General features: G+C 40.7%; 4 protein-coding genes and 2 long non-coding RNA genes across 18 annotated transcripts in view; 2 read left to right on the top strand and 4 right to left on the bottom strand.

The window, feature by feature from the left end:
- LOC116715785 (mitogen-activated protein kinase kinase kinase kinase 4-like) overlaps positions 1-4229 on the bottom strand; it is a 39062-nt gene extending 34833 nt beyond the window's left edge. For 9 of the 13 annotated variants that reach the window (XM_032556436.1, XM_032556434.1, XM_032556433.1 and 6 more), the window contains exons 1-2: positions 3952-4229; positions 3548-3613 (exon numbers count right to left, since the gene is read on the bottom strand). In XM_032556436.1, the coding sequence (XP_032412327.1) occupies positions 3548-3613; positions 3952-4008 (123 nt within the window). In that variant the 5' untranslated portion in view covers positions 4009-4229. The remainder of the gene's footprint in view (positions 1-3547; positions 3614-3951) is intronic. The other 4 variants (XM_032556438.1, XM_032556437.1, XM_032556439.1 and 1 more) reach the window with 1 other exon arrangement.
- Positions 1-18679, top strand: LOC116715792 (uncharacterized). The gene is made up of 3 exons (XR_004338254.1): positions 1-11; positions 1268-1273; positions 18377-18679. It is a non-coding gene; the product is annotated as an uncharacterized LOC116715792 (long non-coding RNA).
- On the bottom strand, positions 7409-11728 carry chst10 (carbohydrate sulfotransferase 10). Its single transcript, XM_032556444.1, has 6 exons — positions 11594-11728; positions 11157-11294; positions 10500-10606; positions 10145-10370; positions 9919-10024; positions 7409-9046 (listed from the first exon to the last, which is right to left on the bottom strand). Exons 2-6 carry the CDS (start codon positions 11248-11250, stop codon positions 8494-8496), a joined length of 1086 nt encoding a protein of 361 aa, XP_032412335.1. The 5' UTR covers positions 11251-11294; positions 11594-11728; the 3' UTR covers positions 7409-8493.
- Positions 11281-13604, top strand: LOC116715791 (uncharacterized). Its single transcript, XR_004338253.1, has 2 exons — positions 11281-11392; positions 13454-13604. It is a non-coding gene; the product is annotated as an uncharacterized LOC116715791 (long non-coding RNA).
- On the bottom strand, positions 12614-14664 carry rpl31 (ribosomal protein L31). Its single transcript, XM_032556447.1, has 5 exons — positions 14541-14664; positions 13969-14072; positions 13479-13604; positions 12766-12878; positions 12614-12675 (listed from the first exon to the last, which is right to left on the bottom strand). Exons 2-5 carry the CDS (start codon positions 14070-14072, stop codon positions 12644-12646), a joined length of 375 nt encoding a protein of 124 aa, XP_032412338.1. The 5' UTR covers positions 14541-14664; the 3' UTR covers positions 12614-12643.
- The window catches only part of zc3h13 (zinc finger CCCH-type containing 13), a 13214-nt gene continuing 4815 nt past the window's right edge, over positions 16825-25223 (bottom strand). Inside the window, exons 11-20 of the mRNA XM_032556422.1 lie at positions 24805-25221; positions 24345-24578; positions 23559-23991; positions 22401-22597; positions 20377-21588; positions 19566-20177; positions 19342-19482; positions 19056-19256; positions 18058-18221; positions 16825-17967 (exon numbers count right to left, since the gene is read on the bottom strand). Coding sequence (XP_032412313.1) covers positions 17767-17967; positions 18058-18221; positions 19056-19256; positions 19342-19482; positions 19566-20177; positions 20377-21588; positions 22401-22597; positions 23559-23991; positions 24345-24578; positions 24805-25221 — 3812 coding nt within the window. The 3' untranslated portion in view covers positions 16825-17766. The remainder of the gene's footprint in view (positions 17968-18057; positions 18222-19055; positions 19257-19341; positions 19483-19565; positions 20178-20376; positions 21589-22400; positions 22598-23558; positions 23992-24344; positions 24579-24804; positions 25222-25223) is intronic.

Genomic DNA, 25223 nt, shown 5'->3' on the forward strand with positions numbered 1-25223 from the left:
CACAGAAAGAAGTGTGATTTATATAAATTGTAGCTGCATTTAGTTATATTTTCAAATTTATTGTTGCTTTCATTGAATGAATAGTATGAGTAACAATCCTGACAATGCTGATAGTTTTGAGGATCTTTAGACATCATTAATGGGAGTTTGTCACAACAATGAATCAAAATTATTACAAAAACTTTACTATCATAAATGCCTGACAAATTCAGAAACCTTTTATGAAAATGTCTCATAAAAAACAAGCTCGAACACATTGTGACAACAGGGGAAAAAAAACAAATCTGGGGGAACAAGGGGGCTTGCAAAGTGTGACCAAGCAGTGGACAAAGCAGAAAAGGCCTCAGAGGGAGGACAAAACTCCTCCCAGTTTTCAGTTAGAGGGGAGCCTGTTGTGATTATTCAGTCGGTTGGACTTTGAAACGCTGCAGACAAACGCCTCCTTTCTACAGACCCCACCGACTGACGGAGCGAGAGACCCAAACGGCCGCGGAGACAAGCCGAGCTTTGTGGGTTCTGTCTGGAGCCGGACAGCTGCTCCTCTCTCAGTCGCGAACGCCACATCCCTCCGGCCAGTTCGCTAATCGACAGCCGATCGACAGGAAGCCGCTGCAGCAGAGCTCCAGCACTTGGCAGCGACTTCACTGGAGACAGTTTGGGCTTATCTCATGCAGGCTGCCTGCAACTACTACATCTTTTGTGTCAACCGCGAGCTAATCTGACAACTGTGAGCTCCATTCTCGCATGGCGACGCTCGCAAATAGAATTAGCGCCGAACGCTGAATGTAGAAAGAGATTAAATGGTCAAAAAAAAAAAAAAAAAGAGGGAGAGGCTCTAATTCCCTTCTCCATGATATGTTGAGTTTAAAAGCATGTGGTGGGAAGATAACATGGAAGGATCCACATTAAAAGAGTTGACTTCAAGTAGTCACATGAGCACAATTTCAAGGAGGGGACAGACTGGGAGTTTATTATGCTGGAACGACTGGATGGAGGTCACTGGAGCACCGCTGAAAGCTAGCACAAAACAGCATTAATCCTCAATGCCACGCTTTGAACTGGACATATCTGCTGGGTAATGCCATTTAGCAATCCAGCTGCAAGAAGAAGAAGAAAAAAAAAACCAACATGCACAGAAAGATGAATCCGTCTGCCTCCATTCCTGCGTGGCGATGTCTTTCATCAGTAAGCAATGGTAGTTTAAGGTGTTGGAAATGCAACACCGAGTGCAGATGGACAAGCGGAACACAATTAGTCACCAAATTAGAAAAAAGTCTTTAAGTTTTTTGGTTTTGCTGTAAATAAACAGAAAACATAAAGATACTGACCAGACTTTAGTTTAAAAATCCAAATAAACTGACTATATATATCGTTTTTCAGCTACTGACATGTTTTCAATTTGTTCCCCATTTTAAAAAAATGATTGAATAGAGAGAAAAACAGGCATCCAAAAGACAAGCACGAAAACCTACACGTTTCTGATGACATCACAAAAGGCAGATCCTATTGTTTATCATTCCTTATAGCATATTCTCCTTATTTGCAAGTTTTTAAATCAAATTTCTCCATCAAAGTTCTTCACTTTTATTCTTTATCGTTGCATCAGTGTGTTTGAGCCATATGAGGGAACACAGAATGGATTTCAAGAATATTTGGCAACATTAAAACAGTTCATGACCAATGCAGACTAATTTTCATTATTAAAGATCTTGAGCAACTGTCCATTGAGATGACGTTCAAGCATTGCTGAATCACATGCTGCGGCTGCCAAAAGTGATACAGGCAGACTTGTAATGACCCAGTTGACCCCACCTTGCATGCACCTGCAGCGCCACCCACGCCATTGCCATGCCAACACAACAGAGGAAGCTACAAGTTAAGACTACATGCAGAGGCGCCGTTTTGGGGTGAATTTGTACAGAAGCCAAATCAGATGGAAGCATTCAAACTGGTAAATGAACAGTTCAGAAGACAATCCCAGTTGGGAGATTGTTTGAGTCAAACTCTGGTTTAAACCTGCAAGGTAAAAACCCAGAGATTCACCAAACAGCAGGCGCTACAATGCACTTTTTGAGTTTGAAATAAATCTGCCAAAAGATTAGAAACATGTGCTTTGATACATAAGTGGAGCTAATCTTTCTATTCCTCCATTTTGTTAGATTTAAAACCACATAGTGAAGACAAAAGGTTATTCTGGTCAAATCCAACTTCGGCATCTAGATCAAAAATCAGTCAAATGTTGCTCCGCCATATTGTTTTTCCATTCCCAGCTGATCAGCTAGATTCTTGTGCCTCTTATACCATCAACACCACACATATAAAGCAAAATCTGCCATTTTGTTTCAGTGCGCTTTCTAAGAAACGTTGTGTTTCCTGAAATCCTGAAGTGGAAATCCATTTCTCATTGCATCGCTGTGCATTGACCTGTGAACATTTGTTATTTGGAACACAAACAAAAGCCACAATTACATGGTTCTTAAAAACTGCTTTGTAGGCTGCAGCGTCACAACTCTCATTGATAACTGCTTGATATCAGGAAAAAATCAAATATACAATAACGTAGGAGGAAGTTGTCAAGACAATATGACATGCAGTTAAACCAGATGCAGGAAAAAACTGAATTAATCATTTCTGTCCCAGCAGCAATGATCACTGAAAAATATGTTTTTTCTATATATATAAATTTTCCCAGAACAACTAAATGTTCTAGAAACAAAGTCTTTAGATACACATATATGATGAGCCAATATAACTGCTGTCCAAGTAGTATTATGGAATATTAATAGTGTAAACTATTGTAATGATAATAAATGTGCTATAAAATGTAATTTTTTTAACCAATAAATTGAAATTTTACTGTCTTGTATGCAAACTATTGATAGATGTTTTGACTAAGCTCAGAAATATCACAACATTTTGTATATGGGTTAGGAGTATAAACTTCTAACAGCAATTTCAAAATGTGATGTTTATTTCTGTATTATTTACAATGTAATTTTTGTAGTCCAGCTATTTTTTTTAACATCGGATGCATATTTTTTAGAATTTATTTCCCATTTAGGGACTTGTTGCCATACTAAACGTTTAGTATTGCTAAATCCTTTGTCAGTTACCTGAAGGAACACTGAACAAGAAGGAAAGTGCAAATTTCATAATCTGAGCAATCTACTGTTCAAGTATAAATCATGTTTCACCCCAGGATGTTGTATCTACATGATCTTGGCCCGATTGTAAGTTTTTTAATGCTCTGTTGGTTTGTGACATCTGACTCTTGGAGGTTTTGCCTACATTAAGGCGAGGACTTCTTATCTACTCTTTTGTTGATGCAAGATGGGTGATGCATCAGAGTTTACATGGTCTGATTCAGCCATTAACCCTCACCTCCCAGGCCAACTCTTAACAATAACACCAGAGGGAAAGCGCTGCTCGTTCTCCCTCCATGTGGTCCAACCTTACCATCCAGCCTATTGTCCCTTCCTTTGTTCTTAGAGTTTAAAACAGAAAAACAGATCAGATGAAAACAGGACAGGCCATGCCTCCAACCAACCTTGTATACTTGTCCATAGGTGCCATTTCCAACTACCTCCACCAGCTCAAATATCCCAGCCGGATCCTGCAGTAGAGAAAAAAAAAGACAGGGTGGTTCAATAACAAGTGCTGCTACATCTTAAAACTGATAACATTGTCCGGTGTCCGCCAGCTGTTGCGCCCTGGTCTCCCCTACATGCCAAACGCATCTCGAACAAAGGAAAATCAGACACTGGCAACACCTCGATGAGCCTCAGCGCTCGTTTTTAAAGCATCTTTCGCACACAAAAAACGCCGAAACCTGCTCGTGTAAAGCGCTTTAAACAGAGGACGGTTTACAGAGAAATATTAAATAAACAAAGAGGCAAAAAAAAATAAAATAAAGAGCAGGAAAAACATCCGTCTCGGGTCCCCAGCACTCACCCGCAATGAAGCCAAGTCTATGTCTACCAGACTTTTAGCTGGAGAGTCGTTCGCCATCTTTTCAAATAAAAGCCGGGCTTCCCTGTGACTGTACTAAATATGGCCGCTGTATCATTGGCGAGGGTTTTTCTTGGCAGATAAATTAAATATATGGCGCCGGGTATTCCCGTCAAAGGAATCCGCTCTTCGGCAGTAGGCGCTCGGCTCCAGCTACTCCATGTTGAGGTGGCAGCGGGCTCCCTGTGCTGCTGCTGCTGCTGCCTCGCCGTTGGTCAAGCTATCAGTCAATGGCTGACTTCCGCTGGGCCGTTTCAAAATAAAAGTATCTAATCTGTCCTCCCCAAAATAATGTTCGTGAAAGATAACATTTATTACATGTTATATATTTTTAGATATGTATGGAAACTGTATAGAAAAGCTTATAGATATCTGGGTATTTTGTTGCTTTTACTGCAATCAAAATAGAAAATAAACAGGTTATGTACATACAAATACCTCAAATAATCATTTATGCCTGTTATGTGTTGCTTTTTTCAAGCATAGTTAGAATTCAGTTCATGTATTATTTAGAAGTGTATATTTGAAAAAAATTAGAAAAATCTGAAAAGAAAATCAAGTCACTATAAGATCTGAGAAAATGGTCTGTTGAATAAAGTTAAGTTAAAGTATATCAAAGAACTAGTCACCACATAAAGAAACAAAATATACAGTAATTCTTTTAAAAAAACAAGTTTACATTTTGGATGTTCATGTTTTTCAAATGTATTTGTTTATTTATGTATTTTGCAGTTTGCAAGTTGCTTGTATCCAATCATTTTGAGCGATTTTTTCGGCTTCCTGCCTCTTTAAAACAATTTATTACTTTAATCAGATTGGTATTTTACCTCAAATGTACTTTTGTGAGTGTTCTGATATTGTTTTGGGCTATTCTTGTGTAGCTGCATGCATTTCTTTATACATTATTTTCTAATTTCCCTGTGTTTGTTTTGTTCAATTATATGCTCAGATATGTTTTTTTTCAGAAATATGTGCTTTTACTCCCCCTTGTTCTCTTTGTGTTCATTATATCGGCATTTTTTAAAACTCTATTCTTTATATTAAACCACACTTTGCAAATGATTTTACCCTTTTTCCTTCTTGTGTTTGGGTGCTTTCTCATTTTAATATATGACACATGTCCAATATGAATAATTTCTTTGCCTCTCATTTCTCAGGTTCCGCTATCTCCGGTTTAAAATCTCTTTGCAATTTCATTACTAATGCTTGTAAAAAATAAAAAATATTATAAGGATGTGTATAGGTTAAATCTACAGCAATATCGGATTCATTTTCAACCAATCTATTGTTATTTTCCTACTTAGCAATGTATTTTTCCTCTTTTACTATTTCACTGTAACACCAGGAACTCTGTCTTTCTTTTATGCTGAAGGTGAAGCTATCCCAGCAGAGCTTCTCGTCTGTCTGCTTTCCTCTGGCTTCACGCTGATTTAGAAGAGAATCCCTCAAACACAGGAAGCCGGTTGGTTGCACACAGAGAGATTAGGGCTGGGTCTCTCCTCAGTGAGCGTGGATACAGTGATGATGACACACAATTCCTGCCTGAACTGTCCAACCGACATCAGCCCGCGCGCTGGTGTTTACACAAAGCACCTCAGCGGGCAGACAGGTGAGACAAGGGCAGACGCCAGCCTGGATCCACATGGACGTGTGCACATTGGCCTAAAATGTTCACCCTGCTAAGCATGGGTGTGGCAGATGAGCAGAATCAGGAGGGATGTTGTGTCTGGACAGTTGAGACACGGAAGAGCTTTAGGAGAAAAATAAACAAGGAATTTTTGCTACAATAATTTCCAGAACTGATTACTATCTTCATAGTGAACAAGTTAAAAATCAGTACAGTTTTGCAGGTGAGTCAGTTGTACTAAAAACTGTAATTTCTGCAAACCTCACTCAGTTTGTTGATGTAGTTCAATCACAGCTCTGCGTCTTTATCTCAAGCCATTCTGCACCTGCGCCAATAGTCATAAATCCTTTAAGAGCGCTACATGCCGTCATGCTCTGAATGCTTTCTAACAAAGCAAAAGCAAAAGGCAGGATGTCAGTTAATTACCGCCATAGTACAGTGAAAGGTCCAAACAGAGAAAGACAATCTGTTGCTTGAACAAACTTTACCAAGACATGCAAATAAAAAGACAGGAGGAACCAGTTGGGCAGGCTGGGGGCAAAGCAACAAAGCTGAGGGAGAAAATGCAGAGAACTTTTCATTCAATGTATTTTATTTAGTAGACAAACACAAAGTAGTTTGTAAATGTAAAGTAAAAGAAAATCTGAAAAGTGTGGCATGCATTTATATATTTATAATTAACAGCCCAAGCTTTCAATGACTTCAATGACATTGTCCAATCCATCATCTGAACATGGAAAGAGTATGCTACAATATACACTCTGTGTTGTGGATACCAAACACTTCACTTTAACCTTAATACAACCTCCACCCCATTCAAGACTGGGGTGGAGGTTTCCCTTCCGTAAGGTCAGAGACCCAAAACATTTAATCAGTGTCACAATTAATGATTTAGACACAGAGAACTGCAACTTCAGTCCTCAAAAAACACTATTCTGTTTCTTTTAGATGTTCACGGATGTTCTACGTACAGTCTGGCTTATTTTTGCACTAAAGAAATTAGCTAAAGTTTACACAATTTCCTCCTGCTTCACAATTAAGCACTTTTTGTGTTGTCTATGTCATAAAATCCAGTTCAAACACAATGTAGCTTGTGGTTGCAACATTTAATAAAAATGGGGGAAAGTTCAATATTTATGAGATGTTAAAACGTGACTAACGCTTAGTAAATTAGTGTCAAAAAAGATACCAGAAACCAAACGCGAACATTCAGCAGATAATAAATGTAAACTCTGTTCCTTGTGTTGATGTGATTAGTGTTATCTTATGTCTGGGATGTTTGTTTTGCCCACAGAACAGGTGACATTTATTAATCCAATATTTCACCGCAACAGCCTCGAGTGGAGGCAGTTAGATCAGGGGTTCATCGGAGTTCAAAGCTGGTATCAACGTTAATTCAAGTATTTACCCCCACCTCGTGGATGTTTGGTATCATTGCATCCACTGCATTAATGATTTAGACACTGATTTAGCTGATTGTTTCGATATTTTTTTAAAGATTGGGTCATTCTGAGTAGTATCTAAGAAGATGTTAGTTTGTAATATTTATTAGATAGAAATTGCATCTTCAAGTTGTCCACTTTGCTTTTTTTGTGTGAATTGTTGCAGCAGGTTGTTGGGATAACAGAAAGAAAACAAAGACGTCACTGTTTCTTTGAAACCACACTGCTGAAATGTCAAAAGTGAATCCAAAACAGATACACAAGGTTTGTCGTATGACCCTTTAAGTTGTTTGCACAAAATTCAAACACAACAAATGAAAACCACCACAAAGGTATTTTACACCTTTATTTTAAACCCAGTCTCTCAAACACAACTACCCACAGGGAGCCAATAATGCTTTAAAACTTGCAGCCACTCGTCACCAAAGTCCTAATATAAATATTAACATTTAATAAAAATGTCTAATTGCAAGTCATGTTAAGAACATTTAAGTGTTACACTTCTTGTAGAAAAAAAGTAGCTTTCAAAATCCAGTGTCGGCACAAAGGGAGTCAGTTTTTCAGTTCATTATTACACCCATATTAACCTTACGCAGGTTTTTGTTTTTTTTTCCCCTTGACAAGACATTTGTTTGCCTCGGTTGAAGCAAACTTCATTATTATAAAAATGTAAAAAAGTTAACACTGCTCAATAAGTCATAAAAACCTTAATGAAAAACCACAAGTGCTCAGTTTGTTCTTCAGAGGACCTTCAATTGTAACAGAACAGGATCTGCAGCTGCACAGGTGCATCTGAAAACATCACCAACGAGTTTAAATAGTTTATCAAAAATTACTACATTTGTTTAATTAATCTACATAGTTGGTTCAAGTGAAATAAACTTTTAAAGGGGCAGTTTTGTGGGGCTTTTTTGTGAGATTGAAGGGTTTCTCAAACATGCATTAAATAATCAAGGCAACACTCCTGGTATGTTTTTGATGAGAGAATAACATTATAACACAATGTTTAAGCTAAAAAAAAAAAAAAAAAAAGTAAATTTCAATGGTATTCTAATTTACTGAGATGCACCTGCAGTATCATCCATAACGAATCCCTGAATCAGGAGATCCAAACAGTGCAATAATATAGCTACATTTACAGGACTATATGCCTGTATAACAAATGATAAAAAGTCAGACATGATTATTAAATATAAAACAGTTAAATGTGTTCTTCGTTTGATTTACACCTCTCATTAATTATTATAGCGACTACTTTCCTTCAGTAAAATGATAATTCAGCAGAATTCTCAACACAGCTCACCCCAATTATTCCAACAAGACCATTGGAATAAAAGTAGGCAACACATTTTAAAGTCTGCTCTTCCTATGGCAGCAAGGATGCTGAAACCCAGCACCCTAGTTAAGTTTTTCCATTCAGTTAAGTAAAAACTCTGGCGTCGGGTAACCAAACAGCTGGAAGTCGCCGTGGTATCGTGCATAAAGACGCCTGATGTCCCGCTTGCTGATCCCTGAGAAGTAGTGCTCCACCTTGGTCTTGTTGTAGCGTGTGATGCCTGGAGGAATGGCCGGGTACGACACCAGCTGGTGGATGCCGGCCGCTCTCAGGATGAACGCCGCGTCGTGCTCCAGGGTCTCGTGGTGCCCGACCACGCTGTAGTTTATCTCGCACGGCGCGCACAGCTCCGCGTACGTCACCCAGTGGATGATGTGCTCCCCGAACTGCCGGTCCATCCGCCGGCGGCCCTCGGCATCTCCCAGATAACGGACAAAGTCCTCAAAGTGCAGGCCGGAGGCGGCCAAGTCGCTCTCGCGGTGGTTCCTGCGGTATTTGCGTATGATGGCCGGCGCGATGTCGTGCTTGTACCAGGGCTCGAAGCGGGGGTTCTTCACAAACTTGTCCTTGAACGCAGAAATGAGGCGTTCGAAGGGATCTCTCACGATGAAGAACTTAAAGTAAGAGTTTAATCTGGTGAAGCACATAGCAAGGATTAACAAGCTAATATGAAAAACTCCCACGAGAAATAAAGTGTGCACATAACCAAAACTTAAAATACAGGAAAACGTTCAGAGGACAATGCAGGTTTAGTCACTATTGTGTCATAGTTGGAGAATTCCAACTATTTATGACCATCTTCACCTGCCTTGCGTGGATTTTATATATATCCTTCTCCTGTCTGATACTTTTGTGAAATTAAATCCTCTTGATTCTTTATAATCTCTCCACAAACTATGACTTTCACAGAAAGATGCAAATGTGAGTATTCCAGGTAGGAATAATCAATTGATTAATCAGATTAATTGATTCTTGAAATAATCATCAACTAATTCAGTAATCAATCAATCGCTGACTGCAGAATATAGACTAAAAGAGAAATGTCATTTGCTGAAAAAACCCCCAACATTATCAGAGCAGTATCCAAACTATAAAAAATATGTAAACATTTTGGATTTAAGATAAAATCACCTTCATTTGTAAAGGTTTTACCCAAAACATTTCCATAGTTTTAGCTTCACCCAGTTAACATTCACTGAAGTCATTGCATTGTAGGTAAGAAAATGTCCATATTTTTTATTTTAAAAGTGAATTTAATCATCTTTTTTATTTTTAATGCATTTCTAATATTATATAAAAAGGCGTAAGCAGTTAATTGAAAAATCTATAGAATGTGAGAATTTATTAAAACAATGAATTGTTTGAATAAACAATCATTAGTTGCAGCCCTAATTTCAAAAAAATTGAACAGAGGCATGTCAGATTTCCTGAAATTTTATCCATTGCACTTGCAGGAAAAAAAATTGTCTGCTGTACGCAGTTTACACACAATAAACAAAACCAACCTTTGAGTTATTTCCTGCGGGGAGAATGACGATAGGCGGGGCAGGCCGTTTTTGTCGTGGTCGTGAACGAGGTTTTCTGGGATTTCTTCCACGCTGGGAAAACCTCCTGCAGCAGCAAGACAAAGCAGAAACGTTCTAAGCTTCAAGCTGCTTTAAAGTACAGCTTTATCCTTGTAAATTCCCACTGTAACTCCAGTGAATGTGCATCAGTCCATCCCGTACTCACCATTGAGCACAATGAGCACCTTCTTCCACTGCGTGTTCCCCACTTTAGGCGTCTGACAGAACAAGATCTGGCGCTTGTCGCAGACAAAGATGCGGTCGAGGACGAACTTGCTGATCGAGACGTGAGTTAAATTGCTCAGGCTGCTGTTCTTACACACGGCTGAAAGATGCTGGATTCGGCTCTCAGAGATCGCCTGCCAATCTGACACGGTGGCCGCAACTGAGGGCTGAGACAATCACACAAGAACTGCCATGGCTGACGGACTGAATTTCACAACAACTTTTCTTGTGAATAGAAAAGAGGTTAAAAAAAAATAAAATAAAGACATAAAAAATATCTGAAATAAATTGCTCACCTGATGTGATGGCGTTTGATTTTGCTCTAATGCGCTCAGCACAGATGCCGGTTTCACCACCTTTGTATCTCCCACAGTCCAACTTTGAGCAGGTCGCTTCTTATAACCTCGGAAAGCACAAACAAATGTTAATCTGACTTTTAAACATGCAGAATAAAATGAAATAAATCATCTCTTTATCGTCCTGAAATATTTCTAACACCAAAGTGTGCCATCATAATCGAAAAACAGCCCAAACATCAGTATTGAAAGAAAATATATATTGGAGTCTTATCACTACAGTTTTGTATTTTAACACAAAAAGTAGCTGAAAAAAAGAGGCAGATAGATTTTAATATGTTCATATATTGAAAGAAAGATGGATTAAGATACAAGTAGCCTTAAAATTTATAAAGTAGCACAGAGAAGATTAAAAAGTACAAGAAGAACAAAAAAATATATCCAAACGTTTTAAGAGTTGAAAAAATTTGCTTGAAAAACAAAAGTAGAATGAACAAAATGTTGCACATCTAATATTTCTTTTGACAATCTTCAGCTTTAATTACAGTAACAATTCTCTGTGTCCTATAAGCTTCTGCAATGTCTCCTGATAGTTTTCCATCCAGTGTTTTGTGATTTTTTTTCACCAAGATATAGTATCGATGACCGGTCTCTTACCTTCAATAGTTTTAAAGCTGATGAATTTACTGACAAACATGAGGACGAGCAGGACCCAGCCACAAGCCCCGAGGAGCAGCCACTGGTGCCGCATGATGTGTACATCAGCCCACGGCCATGGAAAGCAGAAGTTCGCACCTGGACAGGTTTACAACACGCAAAATTAGACGCCTAAAACATGACGCCATCATGTGAAAGGCGATTCAAGGAAGTGTCAATGCGAAAATCACTGAGAGGTACAAATTTCTATAAAATATTAGCATTTGTAGCTCCAGTAGTTTATATAAAAATGCTTTAATTGGCTAGCTAAGTATCTTGCCAGTTAGCAAGCCACGCCTGCTCGTCTCTGATAATCCCGCAGATCTCTTAGTTTATCTCTGCGAGGTTCATAAAAGGTGACAAAGTAGATAGTGAGCCAGTAAAGCATTTCCTCTTACCTTTATGTTGACTTATAGAGAGCGGACAGCTAAGTTAAATAAAGAGTAAACATTAGCCATTGCTATCGAAGCTAATGTGTTTTTCGCTCCATCCGATCCAAGTGCAGGCAAAATGAACAGCTCCTCCCAGCGATGGGACCGCGTTACTGCACCCTAGATTTGGCGTCTGTTTTTCCTTCCAAATGCTCAAGACTTGCATGAATGTGTTCATCTGAGAAACTGTAGACATGATGTCGATAGATGGATAAATACTCAATGAACTTAAATTATTTTTTAGAAGGCTTAAAAACATTTTCGTTTTGTAGTCTGGTGACTGACCATTGATTTCCAAACAGGATCAGTTTTTATTTCCAGCTTCTCACTTGAAAATGTAATCTTTTGATTAAAGATATAAATATTTATGTATATTTAATATTTTCATATCTATATTTCAGTCTAGATGGTATGTTTTCTCTACACCTTACTATAATTCTTTTTCATTTGTTACTCTTGTTCTGTCCACTTTCTGTCATGACAGCGTAAATTTCCCACTTGTGGAACAAAAAGGATCATTTTGTCTTTAAAAGTCAGAATGCTGCCTTTTCTCTCAGAATTATTTGATTAAAATCCAAATTCTGACTTTTTGTCTTCCAAATTTAATCAAAAATCTCAGTAACTTTTGGTTTAAACATAGATAAACAAAATAAATATCTGTTATAACCTCGGAAAGCACAAATGTTAATCTGACGTCTACACATCATGCGGCACCAGTGGCTGCTCCTCGGGGCTTTTTTTTTTTCACTTAACTGTGATGAAATTTGCCCAATAGTTGCCCATCATGCTCTCATTTGTATTGGTCTGACAAAACTCTAGTTAGATACATTTAAAATTTCATGGTTGTAACATGAGATTTGAGAAAGTTCAGTCAATAAACTTTCAGGTCATTTTTATAAAGAAATGCATCCGGACTTTTCACCATGTTCCTTATTATGGGAACAAAGAAGTGACAAGAATGAGCTCAACAAAAAGACAAAGACAAGCTTCTTTGTATTTTTAATTTATTCCACAAATTTAATTTTCATCAACGTTGACAGTCTGCAGACCTGTTGAGAAATGAAGAAGAAACAAATCATTATTAAACCATCTGTGTTGCTTGTACGGACACTTCAGAGTCAGCGGCCTGAGGATTTTACCTTTGCATGTGGTGACAGGAACGTATGTGACCAGGGTGTAGAGTTTGTTGGCAGAGTCCTCATCCTCGTTACGCTTCCTGGAAAGCCGTACGCGCATCCTGTACGGCACGTTCCTGCACAACACATCAGGAGAAGGAGACTCAACAGCTGCTTCAAGTGCCAAACAAGTTAGAATAAAACCTCACAGGTGTCGGCTGTTTGCAAGTTCAGTTTTGTTGACAAATTGATTTTTCATCAGAACCAGCAGCCCAATTAAATCCATCCCAAAAAATAAATATATAAAAAAAGAATAAACACATTTCTACAGAACAATGTATAAATTCCAGAAAGCACAAAAACAATATTTGGAGATATAAAGGTAGTAGATTCAGATCAGTATTTACATGGTATATATCCTACCTACAACTGTCACCAACTTGAGTTAAAATTCATCCAATATTTTCCAATGATCCAACCACAAAAATAAATATGTACCGTCTTTAAGCAGATTACACACATTAGTGGATAGAGAGCAGCCAAACTGAAATTATGAGTTAGGTGTGATTTTATATTACATAAGGCGAGAGCCTCCTACAATAGTGAGATGCATTAAATGCACCATCATGTGTTTCAACAAAAAAAAAAAGTGGGAAATTCGAATAATGTTTTTCTTGATGTTAGGCATATTAATTTCCTTTTTGTTTATTAGTGGAACTCAAGACAGACTGACTGACCTGATCCCCTTGCTCCACACTGCCTTGTTGAGGCGAGTGTCGATGCGGACATCAGGAGTTCCCATCTCCTTCATGGCGAACTTGCGGATCTCGTTGATGGCACGGGGAGCCCTCTTCTTGAAACCCCTACATGAGACATTTCAGTCACGTTAACAGCAGAAAGGAGGACGAAATGAAATTCACACAGTCGGATTGTTTACACAACCATTTACAGTTTAAATATAACTTTTTGCTCTCTATGCACAATCAAGAATATTAAACAGTGATGAACCTCTGCATAAACACAGACAGAATAACACGTTTGATTTTCATTGAATTTCTAATCTCTAACAACAAAAATATTTAGAAGGAGTCAATACATTGAAGTATTTTTGACCTGTCCTAATGTTAAAAAATATACCAAATATGAACTTTAATTTACCTGGCTTGATAATAAAGATTTCATAAATGGCAAACTGCGCTTAAAACATTGTTTTTCTGCAGTACTCACACTCCATGAATGCGCTTGTGGATATTGATGGTGTACTCTCTGGTCACCACCTCGTTGATGGCTGAACGCCCCTTCTTTTTCTCTCCTTTCTTGGTTGGGGCCATCTGGAGAACATTAATAATATATTACAGTACCGATTTAGTTGATTTTGGAACAAATGCTAAAACTACAAAGCAGCTTCAACCTCAACTAGCATCAATCTTACACCAGAAAACCGCCGCGTTAGCATTAATTTGGCAAACCATAACATTATTAAAAATAATATATAAATTACAGTTTATATAAACTGAAAACGTAATAAAAAAAATATTTTGATAAAGGACCAATTCTGTTTCTAAAACAGAGTAACCGTACTTAGATTAGCCACGTTAGCTGAAGCCACATCTCCTGATCCCCTGCTACAGCTCATCGTTTTAACTACCAAATCATACGTTTAACTATCTAAAACACAATGTGGCATTTTATATTGTCCTTATATACATACTTATAACGCTAAAGAGTATTTATTTTGCTTTTAAAACACAGGATGGTGATGGATTGTAGATAGTTTTGATCCCGATAAACGTACTCACCTCGGCTCGTAGCTGAGGCGGAAGTCGGAAGGACGGACCAAAATGAGAGCGGAGTAGTTGAAGGAAATGGGTCCGTTGGAAATAAAATACACTAGAAACAGGTGGATGAATAGTGGTTCCCAATGCTTTAGAGTCAACTAGAAACATTTTTGGCAAATAATGACATTGATAAATACATATAGAAACATTTGAAACAACTACTTAAAGTTAATCAATTATAATTTACAAATTTAATAACTCGAAAACGAACAAGGACTTTTGCTGCTGGAACTTACCCGGATGAACGAAGCACTTATTTTTTCCAGAACCTTTGTATTTCCGAGAAAACATTTTCTGCTCTCCAGACAGACTTATATCATAACTATTTAGAATAACTTTAATGAAGCCCCCTGGAGTGGGTTCTCCCTAATTTTCTATTATATTATGGGTAGACCACTGCCAAACTTGTTTGAAAATCCTAACCCTAATCCATCACAAGGCTTTTATTGTTAATATAATAAAGGCAGAAAATCCAATAAAAATAATTATTTTTGTTTTCGTTGATTTAATCACAAGCAGTAAATCCTTGTAATCAAACATATTCAACTAAACAGAAAAAACAGTAGATTATTAATTATTAATCATTTTATTGAATCATACGGCAGGAAACAGTATTTTAACATAATTATTAAATAAGTACATGATAAATTAACCAATCAGATACACCCATTTTTCAAAATTATATGGGGTCTGTTTTTCTTAAAAAAAAAAAAAAAAGAAAGCAAGGTTTTTAAATTGTTTTGTGAAAGAGTAATTAATAAATGTGTAGTAATGTGAAGATCAGCAGTTGTAATAATCTACGTGAGTGTAGCAAATTAATGTACAGACAAATTCAGGTTTAATTTGGTAAATTCAGATAAAAAAACAGGCTAATCGGTTCGCTCCAGAATCAAGATTAGGGTTTATTTAGTCTGAACAAAAATATCCTGTTAATACAAAAATATTTGAGGCACTATAGCTAGTATTTCAGTCAAAAGAAACAAGTTAAAATATTATTCAGACAGTAAATAAAGCAAATAGTTATATTTAATTTATAATAACGCTGCTAGATGTGCTTGTATGTTATCATTTGTCAAACCACAATTCCTGTTTCCGGTGTTTTATTTTGAAGGAACTCGCAGGAAGGAAGCGTATTTATAAATTCACCAGCTTTATTAGCTGTAATTACCACTTGCAGCCACTAGAGAGGATAGACCCGCCGCTCAAAATGCGGTACAAAATAAAACCAAAACCGTCTCAAGACCATAAACTGGACATTTTTTATATCAGGGCAGGAGAGCTTTTTATTCCGACCCTATTTATTATTTATTTTAATATTTTTACTGTGCATCTTTGTATTAACATGATGTTTCTGGACACAGAGGGTAAGTACATCTGTAATTAAGCAGTCATAAATATTTAAAACATTTTTATACTGTAGAGGACAGAAATCATAACATGTAAAGTAACTGCCTTGTATTGACTTTAAAAAATGATAAAAACAATAAGTAGTACATTGTTCTTAAAGCCGAGCAGTGCACATGCTGCCATCTGGTGGACATAGAAGGTAACTACAAATGTAACTGACTGCTGTAGTAATTCTGATTTTAGTGAGCTAGCTGCTGACACGACCATCTTCTTAAATAACCTGAATGAAATTCCCCAAATTCTCAAATTGACTGAAACATTTTCAAAGGCTTCAGGGCTTAAATTAAATTTAAACAAATGTGAAATGTTGCCTCTAAAAGACTGTCTTACAACTACCGCTTTTCATATTCCTATAAAATCCAATGTCAAATATCTTCCGAGAAAACCAAAGCTGTATAAATTGTACGTTACTGATATTTTCATTAAAAATTCTTTTAGTTTTTTTTTAAGTTATCAGAATGGGAGGAGGAGGTAGGAGAGGTGAGCAGAAAATAATGATTGGTTAAATGAAAGACCCACAAGGAAAAAGGAAGGAAGGGCTGAGGCCATGACCCAGAAGAACACAAGGTGAGAAGGAAAGGAAGCATGGGAAGATTCCCAACAACGTTGCAAGTGGTGAAAACATACCTACTGTATATAATTCCTGCTGTGCCAAACCATCACCATGAGTGAAATACAAACCAAGAAATAATAATCAGAATATAAAGAAATGGTTCCTACATATGGCAGGAGAAAATTTGGAAGGTTGGACTCGAGGAATGAAGAAAAGTACAAAAGGGAGAAATCTAGTCAGGCACATATTTTAGCTCTTCAGACTTGTCCCAATTTAACCACAGCATAAGGATATTATTCTACATTTATTTTACAATAGAAAACAAGTTAGCACCACACCAAATATCATTACTTGTACACTTTGAAATTACACAGAAAAACCGCTTTCTGGCGTTCACGTGCGCAGTCCCAACACTACAACCAGATTTGTCCTCGTCTTCATGATGTCTGGTGTAACGCAATCCTGGAACAAAGGTGGTGCAAGGGTGAAGTCGCACGGAATCCAAGGCCTCCTGTGCCGATCCACTGTGCCAACAGAGCCAGAGCACACGGCCTGCACCATTCACATCCTCACTGATTATTCGCTAAGCATCAGGCTTTTCCATATAGGGAATTTCCTTTTCTGTGGGTAGACAAGGAAACTCAACATGGCAGTGTTTGCCTGTTAGTGCTTTGCACACTCTTCAGTTCAAGTCATGGAGTCACTGCCAAGCCATTCATTTCAGCTATATTAAGCACATTATACTGTTTATACAGACTAACAGAATAGTTTGGCAGTGCTTTTTAGTAAGTTCATTCAAGTCTCTGCAGGATGTGGATTTTTACCCTCACCAAATCTGCTCATTTGTTATGAACATGAAATGTTCCATATTTTCACGACTGGACGGTCAGTTTTGTACAAAGCAAAGAAGCCGGAAGAAGAAAAAAACCCGAAGATCTAAACATTTTAATGCACATTTATAGCAACCAATGCAGAACATACAAAAAGAAACGAGTAACTTGAGCGTGTTAGTCGGGGGAAGATCTGTAAATTCAAAATCACTTTTAAAACGGCACAAAAACATGAATTAGACATGTTTAATACAGAGTACACTTCTTTGGGCTCATCAGCAGGGGGTCCTAGAGTATGTTCACATGGTCACGCCCTCTTATTACTAAACAAGGTTCTTAAGTAAAGAAAAGTGATGGGGAGTACAGTTCAGATGAAGCCTTTTAATGTGTTTTACTCTCAGGACACGCAAACCTCTGGTTGAGCTGTGCTCAGCTTGCTGCTGCCCGTTTCAGCAGCCTCACCTGCCGGAGCCGCCCCGCTCTCTGACCTCTCCGGGGCAGAGGTCTGACCCGCCATGGTCCTTCTGAAGAGACGGATGCTCATCTGGAGCAGCTCGTTGTCCACCACAGGTGTAGTGGGGTACTGCTTCGTTTGACCCTATTGAAAGGAAGATCTTTTTATTTAATTTTTTTTTTTTTACACACGCATAACATTTTATTAGTTATAAGTTAAGGAGCATTTAGTTACCTTTTCGTTTTTCAACAACTGCCGGCGAATGGCAAAGTCCCTGCGAGCGCATAGCGCCTTGCAGCAGGGTCCCAGGTTGCTCAGTAAACCGGCCCTCTCCACCCGTCTGTTCACGGCAGCCATGTTCAGCGCTCCCAGGTCATGCTCAAAGAGCTTGTCAGTGTCTGATAAGAGAGAAACAAGAGCGCAATCGATTACAAAATCATTTAAAATCAGGAGCAAATCAATAAAATCGTTTGAAAGAATAAAATAAAAGGAATAGAATAAAAACATCTCTTTGCCCGGCTTTCTAAGCACAAGGCCAAATAGAGACTTAAAGAGGAGCAACAAAAGCAAATGCGGTGGATCAGCAGTGCTTGCTAACAACTGATGGCGTAATTCTAGACGGATTACTGCGGAGCATCTTCTCTGCTGCCCCGGAAACGGAATCAGGAGACTGTCTTCAGTCAGAGGCCTCCTGAGATTTGCTGCAAGACTGACAGCTTCTGGAGATCCTTCCTGCCCAAAGTATTACCATTCACAACTACGTTTTAAAGATACTTGGAAGATAAGTAACATCTTTTTAATAAAGTATTTTTGAATTTACTGAAAGCTTTCATCTTTTTCCCCCCACTTTATTTTCCCAATTTTAAGTTTATTTAGCTAAATAATGATCATATTTATAAAATGTTTACTTTATTCACCAATATACTTCATATGGAAAAATTTATGTTTGAGTTTATGCCATTATGGTGCAACGAGGAGGAGTCACTCTGCCTTGCTTTTAAACAGTTTGTAGTATTGCTTTTTTACTACACAATTTATATTTACCACATTTATGAGCTTTTTTCCCCAATATCACATAAATCTTAGATCTAGTATTTCTGAATTCAAAGCTTTAAACTTAAAAGTGAATAAACATTTTCCAAAATCTGTAAGAACTATGAAATTGGATGCATATAGAAAAAAGGAAAACAGCAGCATCATCAATCAATCATTTTCAGAAAATCAAAACACACCTTTGGGATCGTCCAGCTCAGACTTGCACACTTCTTTGACTTGTTCCAAGAGTTCTGGGCCTGCGAGGCGCTTGGAAATGCCCGCCCTCAGCAGGACGGCGCCTGGCGTGAAGCGGAGCAGAGCCGCACCCGCCGCGCGCGGCTCCTGCTTCTGTTTGGGCATTAAGCTGGACCAGTCCACATCGATCACATCCAGGGGACCTGTGGACATGAGCGAGGTTAAATAGTTTTGCGAGATTACTTCAAAGAATGACTGCAGAAGGTAGAGAAAGTATTTCTGCCATACCTGTGATTTTCTCCTCCTCCTGCTGATCCTCCTTTTTCTGGCTGTCGGCCAGAATTTCATCCAGCTCATCGTCGCTGATGGGTTCATACTCCTCTCCAACAGAAGCGATGGACTGCTCATCTTCTTTACCGTCATCCTCTCCTAGAAAAAGTTTAAATTTAAATTCACATGAAGAAATGCAGGAGATGAGGAGACGTGGGGGGTTTTTGGTCTCGTCTTCTCACCGTCGATGCTTTCTGTCTTCTCCGGCTCACGCTGATCTCCAGCTGGATGGTGACTGTTGCTGGATTTCTCTGGCTCTGGAGAACTGAAGGCTTCTCTTGGGAGCAGAGGCTCGAAGTCGCTCCTCATAATGTCACCTCTCGCGTCTCCTCGCGCTGCAGCTCTCAGGTCGCCGTGCGGCGGCAGGTCCATCATCACCCTCTCCCGTTCTCGATCTGCACCTCGATCGCCCCGGCCGTCTCGGTCACGCTCCCTCTCACGCTCTCGCTCGTGCTGCTGGACGAGGCCCTCCGGGAGCAGCCGCTCGCGCTCCCGGATGTCCCTCTCACCCCTTAGCAGCAGTTCCCGGCCGGGACGCATCAGCATGGGGTCGCGACCCCTGCTCGGCCAGTCCCTGGGTTCTGGCTCCCAGTCTCTTTGGGGCTGGACGGGCTGCTGGAGGTGCAGCGGCGGCGGCTGCTGCTGGTTCTGCTGGGGCCGGAAGTCCTTACGATCTCGCTCGAAAGGCTCCCGTTCTCGACTGTCATAGGAGCCGGCTCGCGACCTTGACCTGCCCTGCCTCTCAGAGTCCGGAGAGCTGCGTCTGGAACTGTGGCTGCGGGAATCTTGACGGTCTGCAAAACAAGTCAGATTGGAAAAATTTAGGGCTGTTTTGTCTTAATTACTGCTGTTCTTTCAGCAAATGGCCTATTTTTTGAGTCTGTATAGTCCAGCTAACAATTAACTCTTTACTAAATTAGTTGCTGATATTTCAACAATTGATTTATCACGATTAATATGATTAATGGCTTCAAACAGGTTATGAATCCTGACCTGAAGAGGTGCTGCGGCTGGGCTCCCCTCTCCGCAGCTGATCGATTCTAGATTTCCTCTCAGCCCCAGGAGGATCACCCACCATCGGCCGCTCTCTCTCTCTCTCCCGCTCTCTGTCCCGGTCTCTGGAGTTGGAGCCCTGCAGCCGGCCGCGGCACAGGCGGGGCCCCTGAGGGTCGTCCAGGTGGGCGGACTCGCTGGAAGGCGAGCGCGGGCGGCGGGACGACGCCCGGCTCTGGTTGCTGCCCATGCTGCTGCTGCGCGCCGGCTCCGGCGGAGGTTTCCGCAGCAACGGCTGGGACATGAGCGGCTGCGGCGTCAGAGTCTGCAGCAGCATGGGGGGATCCGGGGAGAGCAGCGGGGCGATGGGTGGCGCGCCACCCCGGTCCCGGTCCCGGCCCATCCTGTGTCCGGCAACCCTCCTCAGCGGTTCGGCGGGAGTCCTCTCAGCGGGAGGGGGTGGAGCTTGTGTATCCGCCACTCCTCCTCTGTCTGACTCCTCCTCATCGGACCAATCGCTGAAATTGTTTGTTTTGGAAAGTGGGGAGCGCTCGGTGTTTGTGGCGGCGGCTCCGTGACGATCTGGCCTCATGGACGGCGGTGGCGTCCGGGGGCCTCTCTTCCTCTTGCTGGGAGCCGCCTGGACGGCCGTCTCCTCCTCTGACGCGTCAGACTCTCCGCCCGGCGACCGCTTCCTCTTCCTCTCATGTCCCTTCTTCTTGGCTCCTTTTCTCGGCGAATGTAAAGGCGGAGGAACGTCTGCAGACACGCTAGCTGGAGGTTCTGTGGGAGCAGGAGCAGCCCCTACAGGAATATCCTCTTCCTTACGCCCTTTTTTCACACCCTTCCTCTGCATTTTCGTCTTCTTTTTGCCTTCCTCGTGGGACTGGACAGTGGCGTCTTCGCTGCCGACGGGAGTCGCTGCAGGTGGAGGCGGTGGAGTTGACTCTCTTTGGTCTCGGCCTCGGCCGCGTGAGTCCGCCGTAGCATCAGGGAGGTACTCCCCCCGCCTCTCGCTTCCTCGGCCTCGATCTGCGCGCGTCTCCAGCTCGTCGTGGCAGCCGCGCGTGTCCCGCTTGTCCCTGGCTCCCCGGCGGTCCTCGTCTTTCCAGTAAGTGGCCTTTTCACTCGACGCAGCGCTTCGTGGCGGCGACCGGGACAAGCGGTCCTGAGGCCTCACCACCTGGCTCAGCAGACGGTGCTTATCCCCGCCTGCGCATAAAACACGTAGACGGGGAAAAATGCCAGAAATTAAACACCCTATTTTAGGGATGTAAACTACATATTTACAGACGGGTAGAAATGTTTTCTGACCCCTGATGAAGACATTTAAAAAGCCTGTAAATAAATACTTTTTTTTTAATGCAGCAACAAAAACTGACTCAAACATTTACAGCATCTCAGTGTCACCCGGTCTCCATAGCAACCAACCAATGCCGCTACACTGACGAGTTTTACGGAAGCAAAGCCTAAAAAAATAAAAAATAAAAAAATGTATTCTGTTTCTTCTGCTGGGATTTCAGAGAAACGATAATGCCTATTTCTAGTGCTGAATTCGAGCTGGAAAGGAGAGACTGCTGGAAAAAAATGTGCACAGGTAACAGGGATGACCATAGTTATGTGTATCCATGGAAACATACTGGGAGTTTTTGTTTTTTTTTTACAGCTGGAAGCATCTTCAAAGGCTCACATAAAACTTGAATTACGACCCATTTAAAGAGAAGCAGCAAAAGCAAATGTAGAATATAATCTCCAATAATTATGGCTCCTCTTAATATGTTGCTTTTGTACATGCTTTTTCTCCTCAACTGAATAAATTAACACATAAATTAACGATTACATTTTTCAGAGCGGGTTCATACCACTGCAGTAAAAGCTGCATTTATTTCAAGGCTTTTCACGCATTTCTACCAAGAACGCCAGCAAATGGTTGCGTCTGATTGGCCGATAAACAGAAGGGTGTATTTGCCTTACACAAGCAAATCAAACAGGAGTGTTTCTTTTCAAAAAAAGATTTTCCCTACTGTCAGATGGAGGCAGACACACGGGGCTGGGGAGGAGGGGCTGTGGGTGGAGCTTGGCCTGCCCGCGGCCGGTCGGGCGCTCACTTTTGTCCTCGCCGCTATTGTAGCCGTCGCTGTCCGCCGGGCTGAAGTCCCGCGCCGTTCGCTTGGGCAAAGGCTGGGGGCTGGGGCTGCTCTCCACCCGGAGCCTTTTACGACTGCAGAGAGGCGACGAGAAAGAAAACAATCATGAGCCACAGCAGGATGCAACTTATTAAATATCAAAATTAGAAATGCATGAAAAAAAGCAGCACAATTTAATTAGGATTTATTTTTTAAACCATAATTATTTAACTGTATAATTCATCTGTATTATATTATTATTTAAAAAAAAACAACAAACAAACCGGATCCAAATATTTTCCATTCAGTCAAAGCTGAAATAATTATTTTTGGAATTTTTATTTTAGAAAATAATTTTATAGTCCCATGCTGAAGCATAACAAATGCTGAAGCCAAGAAAATATCATTTTTATCTTTTCACCTTCAAAATTTTATAGTGTACTTTGTTAATGTAAAATTACAAAATTTTAATTTCCAAATGATATTATTTTTTAGGTATTTATCCCATTTTGCTTTTTAAATCACACGTCATATTCAAAATTAATATTCTTCTACTTTGTAGAGGTATGCAACGCAAAAACACAAAATCTTACCGCGTATGTTTGATCTAATTTTAAGTGCAAATATCTTAGTAGACTTGAAAGAGGAAAAAACTAACCTATCAGTAACTTTTTTGCAAGATATAGGAGCTTGTTTTAATTTAAAAAGTACCAGTTCCACTGGCAAATGATTTCACTTTTAACAAGACATTTTTTCCAGGTTTCAAGTAAAACAATCTGCCAGTGGAACAAACACTTTTGATCAATTTTAAGATTTTATTTATTTCAAACAAGATGTTGCTCCAAAGTTACTTGTAAGTAAGTTTTGTCATATTCCAAGTGTAGATAAAAATACTTGGCAAGATTTTGTGTTTTTAGACCATTAAACCCTCCTGCAGCATCACTCATTAAAATGTAATTATATTTATTAAAAATGAATGAATGGTTCTGTAGCTTGATGCTTTATTGTATTCATCAGTTTAAGCAGATTAAAGAGGAGACTGAGATGAAGACGTGCCTCATCTTCCGCTCGTCCCTGCTGTCCTCTCTCCTCTCCCGCCTCTCCTCCCTCCCTCTCTCTCGCTCCTCCCACTCTCGCTGCCTCTCCCGCTCCCTCTGTTCTCGCTCTCTTTCCCTCTCTTTCCTTTCCCTCTCTCTCTCCCGCTCCTCCCTCTCTCTCTCCCGCTCCCTCTCCTCTCGCTCCCTCTCTCGCTCTCGTTCCTCCCTCTCCCTTTCCCGCTCCCTCTCTCGCACTCTCTCCCTGGCCCGCTCCCTCTCTGCCTCTCTTTCTTTCTCTCTCTCCTTTTCTCTCTCCCTCTCTCGCTCCTTCTCTTTCTCCCTCTCTCGCTCCCTCTCGCGGGCCCTGTCGTCCCGTCTGTCCTCCGCCCGGTCCGTCCTCCGCTCGTCCCTCTCTGACTCCTCAGATCTCCTCTGATATCTGTTTGGAGAACCTAAAATAAAAAGAGGGAAAAATCGAAATTTTCTCCAACTTGTGCAAAAGGTCATGAAGAAAAAGAAGGTAAAAGGAAAGAATAAGATAAACGTAACACATTGAAATGTTATTACAGATAGGAAAAAAATATCTAATCAAAAGAGAAATTAAGAAATAACCACTTGAAATACATCAGATTTATTACTGAAATAGACAAAGTTCCCCATTATATTCTGATCTTTTATTAAATTCCTATATATAATAAGTGTAGGCTGAGTATGAATAGCAGATAATTGTTTCCAGACATGGTTCATATTTTCAATGTTTCTCTCCAAAGCTGATGTTCCCCGCAGCTTTCACAGCGACACCCACCTCTGTCTCGGTTGTCCCGGTGATCCCTCTCTCCATGCCCCCCCCTCCGGTCGTAGGACGAGTCTCTAGCGTGGTCTCTGCGGTCGCTCTCGTAGCGGTCCCGATCCGAAGTCCTGTCCGAGCCTCTCTCGTTGCCGCTCCGCTCCGCGCTGCGGTCTCGGACCGTGCTGCTCCGCGACTCCCAGTTGTCATAGCCGCTGTCCAGTTGGGAGCTGCGGGAGTTTCTGTTGGAGCCTGGTGGAAGAAAAAAAAAACGTAATTCAGTGTTTCTGGAGGTCCAATCATATCAGTCAATGTCAATAATCATTAATTTCTTGTTTTAAATATCTGAAATACTTCCAAAGTCAGCTTTTTAAAATGAGTTTAAGATATTTTAAGGCATAAGAGGCATAATTTTGTATACATGAATTTAAGGATGGGTGGACATCCTGTAAATCCTGTGTGCGTTGAGGTGTAGGACCTTTATCAGAGGCTTCGTTGGCGCGCCCTCTTCCTCTGCCGTTCCTCTCAGTTCTGTCCAACTTGCTCTCTGTCCTCCCTCCGTCATCCCGTCCGTGACCTCGTCCATAAGCCCTGTCGTCCGGAGGAGGCTCCTCCTTCCTGTAGGCGTCGCTCCGCTCCTTTTCCCTCCCACGCTCCTTCTCTCGTTCGCGGTCGCGGCGTTCCAGCGACTCCCGGCTGGAGCGAGTCTCCGCCTTAATCTCTCTGGAGTCCTTCAAATCCCTGCCGTCTCGGTTGTCACGGGAATCTCGGGTTGTTTCTCTCGCTCGCTCACGAGCGTCACGTCGCTCGCGGGCCTCTCTGGTCTCCCGATCATCTCGAACTTCGGAGTCGTAGTCGCGATCGTCGCGATCCTTCTCCCGTTTGCTGCGGCTCTCT

This window comes from Xiphophorus hellerii, chromosome 24, assembly GCF_003331165.1.
Source record: "Xiphophorus hellerii strain 12219 chromosome 24, Xiphophorus_hellerii-4.1, whole genome shotgun sequence".
Lineage (NCBI taxonomy): Eukaryota > Metazoa > Chordata > Actinopteri > Cyprinodontiformes > Poeciliidae > Xiphophorus > Xiphophorus hellerii.